At 36.8% G+C, this 7,080-nt stretch overlaps 2 protein-coding genes across 4 annotated transcripts in view; one reads left to right on the forward strand and one right to left on the reverse strand.

The window, feature by feature from the left end:
• LOC118747353 lies at nucleotides 1–1,360 on the forward strand (the record flags this gene model as incomplete). Its single annotated transcript, XM_036481413.1, is given in 2 exon segments — nucleotides 1–325; nucleotides 431–1,360. Coding segments are annotated over 2 exon segments (939 nt in total). The 3' UTR covers nucleotides 1,225–1,360.
• A 585-nt stretch (nucleotides 1,361–1,945) lies between these two features.
• The window catches only part of LOC118747350 (puromycin-sensitive aminopeptidase-like), an 8,167-nt gene continuing 3,032 nt past the window's right edge, over nucleotides 1,946–7,080 (reverse strand). For 2 of the 3 annotated variants that reach the window (XM_036481405.1, XM_036481406.1), the window contains 6 exons: nucleotides 7,024–7,062; nucleotides 4,719–5,535; nucleotides 3,306–4,410; nucleotides 2,828–3,047; nucleotides 2,622–2,744; nucleotides 1,946–2,538 (listed from right to left, as the gene is read on the reverse strand). In XM_036481405.1, coding sequence (XP_036337298.1) covers nucleotides 2,329–2,538; nucleotides 2,622–2,744; nucleotides 2,828–3,047; nucleotides 3,306–4,410; nucleotides 4,719–5,535; nucleotides 7,024–7,062 — 2,514 coding nt within the window. In that variant the 3' untranslated portion in view covers nucleotides 1,946–2,328. Of the gene's footprint in view, nucleotides 2,539–2,621; nucleotides 2,745–2,827; nucleotides 3,048–3,301; nucleotides 4,411–4,718; nucleotides 5,536–7,023; nucleotides 7,063–7,080 lie in introns of those variants that run through there. The other variant, XM_036481407.1, reaches the window with a different exon arrangement.

Below are 7,080 nucleotides of genomic sequence, written 5' to 3' on the forward strand. Positions count from 1 at the left end.
AAATTCATACATACCTATTACGTACATACATTTGTATAAACAAAAAAATATATGAATGCACTTTTTTAGCTCCGCAAATACCAATTTGCACACTGTGCTGCATATCGTGATGTTACACTTCGGCAACGATAATATTAAACGTCAGATCGCATCGCGTCCGTTAAAAAAATTAAAACGGATATGTCGGATACAGAGCTTATCATAAAAATTATAAATGCTGTAAAGCAACGCGATTGCCTGTGGAATGTACATTCCTCTGAATATGCAAAGCGAGACAAGCTGGAAAGGGCTTGGCAAGAAGTTGCCGATGATGTAGGCAGACAAGGTATGTATGTATGTAGGTCAAGTGACTTGATGTAGTCACCTACATAGCAATTATTCGATGTGATGCATTGATGTGATTTGTCCAAGTATATTCCATATTTTACAGATGTATTTTGTCGTGAGAAGTGGCGCAATGTACGCACGGGTTTCCTACGAAGCATTCAATACAATAGTAATATGTGTTCCGACAACAATGATAGTACTGAAGACTTGCCCACACCACGTCGTAAACGTTTCTACTTGTATGATGAAATGAAGTTTCTTTTGCCATCAACAGAAACCATAGGACAAACGAAAAAGAGACGAAAGCTTTCTCGTGGTATCAAAGCGAAAACATCCTATGACGATCTGCCTAGCGGAGATTGCGGTGACATCGCTATACAAACGCACACTGCCCACGAAGATACTAAACAGTACAGCAACACTGATGTCATACAAAATACTGTCGGCGGCAAATATATTGAAATATTAAATGAGCTCACAACTAGCACACCAATACCATTGACTAGGCAATCTCTTGTATCCGCTACAACAACAACAACTAGGCAATCTGATGCAGCCCTCTCAATGAAAATCAATCGCCAATCTCCACATCTCTCGACCGATAATACAACAGATGAACCAAACATGCATTCAACTACGCTAGTTGGGTACACGATTGATGCAAAACGCGAAATTGAAAATAGTACAACAGTTTCGGAATCATTCAATTGTACTGCAAAACGTAACGAATGCGACAATCGAGATGAGCAGCAGTTATTGGCCTTTTTCCGTGGCAACATCGATGATATATTATCGCTTCCACGTTATAAACAACGTTTGTTTAAGCGACGTATGCTGGAACTTATCGATGATTTACATCATCCGGAAAATGGGGTTTCAACTAACCGCTACTGCTAAGAAAAAAAAAGTCCGGTTTGCATAGTTTTTATTAATCCTTAAACATTAGAAAATGTTTTGTACTACATTCCGCTATTAAAGTTAAATGTATGGTTTAATTATTTGATCGAAAAAAAAATCGATACGAATTGTTAAACGCCGTGCCTTTATTTTCTAGCCAAGAAAATTCTTTTACTCTGCATACGTGGTAAATCTTGTATTCTATTATTCTGGCGTCATTGCAGAGTGATAAGGGACATTTTTTTATATGCGTTTCACCTAGTTTGCTCTCAAACACACATCTACAACGTGGTTTCTGGACGTTCTTACTGCGTGTCATAAATTAAAATGTTGAGTACACTTTCTAGGGACATGTTTGATATACATACATAGGTGGACGGACCTTGCGGTATTGGAACCAAAATAACAAGCAAGACAAAAATTATTGTAATAGTAAATCTTTTTTATTTATTTCTTTTTTTGTAATCTACAAAATAGAGACATATCAATATTTCAATTTTATATCTAGAAAATGCGAATTCATTAAAGGCTTTACAAAAGATCCGGTGGACGCAATTGAATTGCAGAATTTGTTAAAATGTGTTTGCAGTATTTGAATATGTTGACCTAATCTAAACTAGTCATGCACTGGATAACAAAATCAAATTACTTAAAACAAACTATAAGCGCTGCGTTCAATACAATTAAGGATATCAAGCCAGATGCTGAGGGATATTTTACCTTTTTTTTGGAGGCAATATCAATTTTTTGTGATGATAGAAGTTTTCTATTTCATGATTCTCGATTATTAGAGGCATAAGAATATTTGAGTCTTTTAGTAGTACACATAAATATTTCGATATAATTACCGCAAAACTGTCTTCGAAAACGTTGTGTACATCTTATGTTGTTAACATAAACTTCATAGTAAATTAAGCATGGCAAGCAGCGTAGCCAATCAAAGTGTCAAACGATTAAATGGGATTGTAATGAGCTTTGGCTTTTTATGCTGCTAATACAGCTGTGAAATCCTCCTAATACATTTTTCCTTCATAATTTCATACATATTATTTTCTATTTATTATGTCTGGGCAAAGTTGTTATGTAAATTGAATTCCTATTCTTTTATTGCTGTTTTAAGTAGGACGTCAACGAATCAAGATCTCGTTTTAACCAATTAGCATTAAGACGAATTGTCTCCACGGCTTGAGATACAGTGCGCTCAGTTCCAGGGAACTGATTCTTCTTAAAGTAGTCTTCTACTTCAACTGCTCGCTCCTCCGATGCAAAATTTTCAATCAAATATTTTATAAGACGTGTAAGCAGAAAACTTCCCTATAAGGTAGTAAAATCGTAGAAGACAATTAGATTAGAAAAATGTATATGTGAGTAATTCTACGCGAAGTGCTTGATCTTACTTGATATTGCTCTAATAGCTTTTGGTTATTGTCTTTGAAGAATTCCCAAGCCATATCGCGTCCTTTGGGGTTAACAGCGACAGCAACAATAACAAAAACTGAGTCTTGTGCGCGTACTTCTCCCTAAAATTGATAGCAATATTACAATTTTTGTATCTATTCAAAATTCTCGTATTTTTTTTTATTTTTTTTATTTTTTGACTTACCGACATCGCAAAATCAATAACTTTACGCAATAAATCTACATTTCCAATGCAACCCAACGCACGCGAGATGCGGTCCTGTTCTTCGTGGAGGTCTGTGGAACGGTAAAGTTGCAACATTTCATTGAAGATTTTTTCATTACCGTCTTGCAACACGGCTTTATAGCAAGTTGAACGTAAATCAGCTGGTATGGGATTTGTTCCATCAGCGTGTTCTCGAAACCTGATGTCAAGATTAAAACTTATTCACAAACACAATGAGCGCCAATAGGCGGGTGTCTAAAACTCATCAATACAAAGCTTCATCCTCTTTTATTTCTAAATCACAGTAGATGAAGTCATCCGACTTGTGGCAACTTAATTGGAAATTGACATTTCTTCATGGTTGCTTACTTTGGATTTTGTTATGATTTAAAAATTAAATAATCTTATGCTTTGTATTAATACGTTCTGAAGCATATATGTAGGTACACTTACTTACCGTTTTTGTGCTTCTGCAATAATATCCTTACAACGGAACGATACCAAGCGCGATAAAACTAAGCTGCGCAACAACGTATCCAAATGATTTTCACCCTCTTGCACATCCCAACCTAATCGTTCAGCCACTGGACGATATAATTTTTCTCCATAACGGTTGAAGTGTTCCATTAAGTCGGTATGCGAAATTAATATATGCAAGTTAGCCAAAGAATTGGTGATAGCAGTCCATACAGTATAATTGGATTCATTGCGATACGAATCGATAAGTTGTAAAACCTGAGCAGTACTTGCTTGGCCCGCTTGCACCATAGCGAACATGTCATCAATCAAACCCAAACGATCTAGAGGCGGTAAAACCATTTTCCGCACAGCTGGCAATAATTTCTCAAGCATTTCTTTGGAATACCTCGTACGATAAAAACCGACTGTACCAGGATTTATTTTAACCCAATCATCGGCGCTCACATCCTCCAACACCACTTCCATTGTCTTCTTATCTAACAAAAAGGTTTTTGCGATCTTGCTTGGATCGCGAGACGTTGATACCGTCACTGGGATCACCCAGGTGTAATCACCATCTGGTGCTGACCCATCAGCAGTAAATTTGTTCTGCGTTAGCTTCAAAACCCGCTGATTATCACCTTTTTGTATAGACTCCACACTAACTACTGGAAATCCCTTCAATTTAATCCATGTCGACATCACTTTAGCCACAGGCTTCGAGCTCGCCTCTTGCAGAGCAGCCCACAAATCCTCCGTAAATGTGTTCTTGTATTGATGGCGTGTCAAATAGATGTTCATGCCTTTACGAAAGTCCTCCTCGCCAATATAATCGTGCAGCATACGAATAACAGAAGCACCTTTGTTGTAGCTAATTTCATCGAAAATCTCGTCTATCTCACATGGATGGCCGACAGGCACTTCAATGGGATGTGAGTTTTTCAGCGAATCTAATTCTAAGGCTCGCGTATACATATCAGTCACGAATTGCGTCCAAATGTCATATTCTGGGAACAAGTGATTTACGCACAGGAATTCAACGAACGAAGCGTAACCTTCATTCAACCATAAATGTGTCCACCATTCCATGGTAACCAGATTACCTAAAAGATTACGAAATATGTGAGGATAGTTTCCAACTAAATTTGTACATAAATAGCTTTTGGAGATTTTTAGTATAATATTGTAACAGGTTTAACAATTTGTGCATTCTATTTGCGATGGTAATGAAAGATACTTGCAAACACAAGAAAATAGAAGTATCATAAAGCAAAGTAATTGCTTTCTGTTATTTTGTTTTCACCTGTGAAGCAGCACCATTTTGCAACGTGGCTCAAACAATAAAAAAAATGACAAAAAGCAGTCGTTTATTTAACAAATAGCCGCATTGTAGACATAAAATGCATCTTACCAAACCATTGATGTGCGATCTCGTGGCCCACAGTTAAAGCAATCGATTGCTTGCGCATAAGTGAGGTATTTTTCGGATCCACTAATACAAATGTCTCACGATATGTTACAAGGCCCCAATTCTCCATCGCACCGGCCGAAAAATCGGAAATCGCTATCAAATCCATCTTTGGCAATGGATATGCAATGTTGAAATAACTTTTATAATACGGCAATACTTTTGTGGCTACTTCGAGTGCAAAAATGCCCTGCTCCTTCTTGCCAACAGGCGTGAAAACTCGTACTATTATGCCATCTTCCGACTTGCCTTCGACATAATCGTATTCACCAACCACAACCGCCACCAAATAAGTAGACATAATTGGTGTCCTATCGAAACTTATGCGACGCAAATTATGTCCTAAATTTTCCTCCTTGACTTCTGGCATATTGGAAAGAGCAATTCGATCCAGTGGCACAATTAGTGCTATGTCAAATGTTGCCTTGATTGCGGGCTCATCCCAACAGGGGAAGCAACGTCTAGCATCAGTAGCTTCGAATTGAGTTACGCCAGCATAGCGCTCTTCGCCACCAGGTGTAAAATACTTGCTACGATAGAAGCCTTTCATCTTATCATTAAGCTCTCCGGCAAAGGACATTTTTAAAATGCCAGCGGCCCCTGCTGGTAGTTCCTGATCAAAAGTTAACGTGACAGTCTCATTATCGGTGGAATATGAAATATTGCTTGGCTGCAATTTCTCGCCATTAACATCCAATTCAACTGAATTAATTTTTATGTCCAAGGCATTTAGCGTGATGCATTTAGTCGTGTCACATATCTATAAAATATAAATATATCTATTGATTAGTACATCTGAATAATGTAGAATAAAATTTATCCATATACAAAGCTTTGAAGCCAGGCCCTGTTCTAACATCTTTAAAATGTTTCTTATCGAAAAATATTCTCGAATTGTAGATACTTAACAATCAAGAATTAGCGGGAAGATAACACTTATAATAAATGTATGTATGTATGTATGTATGCATATATGTATGTATGTAGTATATGAATATGAGCATTATCAAGCTAGTATGATGAATTTATATATTGTCAAATAGGCCAATTATTCTAATGTAAAACAGTTCTAATAAAATTCTTTGTTCGTTCTTGGGCAGTACGCACACAGGAATACTTACATATATACATATAGGGTGGCTCAACAAGCTCCAAATTAAGTACTGCTGAGTCAACATTCCCAAACTAGTCGAAACGACACAGATTTATATAGATGCCACTCCGGCAGATTCCTCAAAAACTTTTTGGGTTTTTTTTTTTGCTGTTACAACTTTTTGTTCAACAATTTTTTAAGCAACTATTTCAGCTTTTTTTCAAGAATTAAAGTTCGGATAGTGCCTGGCTTTTGCTGTACATATACTATTAACCGTGAACAAGGGTTTGGTTCCTTACAATATAAATATTTTCAACCTTAAATATTTCCACGTAAGACCTGTTTATACCTTCATAGTCAGTTTTACTAAGCCTCCCTGTCAATGTGTTCTCCATAACCAGGCTAGTGATACGAAAAAAATCCATATTAAATATGTATCAATACTGAAAGGTGAAAAGCTTTTAACTTGTTTTGCCATTCTGATGACCTGTTACGTTCCCACTACAGTCGGGTCTACGGAACCGGAACGACCCAGATTTATATCTGGCCAAGGACACCACTACCAAAAACTTCTATGGGGTTTATATGGTGGGACAACAACAACAACAAGAGGCCTGTTACCTTAATCTGATAAATTATACTTGTTTGTCATGATTGGTTCAAAGTTCATTCACCCTATTTTTTTTACTAATGATATTGGCGGTAGGATCGTTGCTTGATTTCTGAGAGCGTCAAATATTTATTTATTTTTAAATCGCTAATCTATGCATATCTATCAAAACGAAGCCGCTTTTGCAGCACCCTGTTTATGTTAACGATTATTCCCATATTCTTTGTGTAAGATAATAATAGAAAAATCTGCGCAAAATCATTCCGGTTTCTTTGTATTCATTATCATAAATAGTGAACGGCGAAAAATATATGTACAGATGTAAGTGTATATCCACATGGACACCATTTCAGCATTCAATGCGGCTGAAGTGAAAGCAATAATGGATTACATGCATTTCACCCCTTCACTTAAGTCACATTCCATTGAAAATATGCCCAAGCCCTGACCAATATCAAAATACATGTGCATTCGTAAGTATACATAAGTACATATGTATGTATGTGGAATAAAACAAAAAAAGTGTAATCTTTTTACATACATACCTTTAGGTTCACACTAGTTTTGCCCTCAAAAGTGAAAGCCTCCAGGTTCGGCTGTAA

The sequence above is a fragment of the Rhagoletis pomonella genome, unplaced genomic scaffold, assembly GCF_013731165.1.
Source record: "Rhagoletis pomonella isolate Grant_MI unplaced genomic scaffold, Rhpom_1.0 Rhpom_scaffold_00011, whole genome shotgun sequence".
NCBI lineage: Eukaryota > Metazoa > Arthropoda > Insecta > Diptera > Tephritidae > Rhagoletis > Rhagoletis pomonella.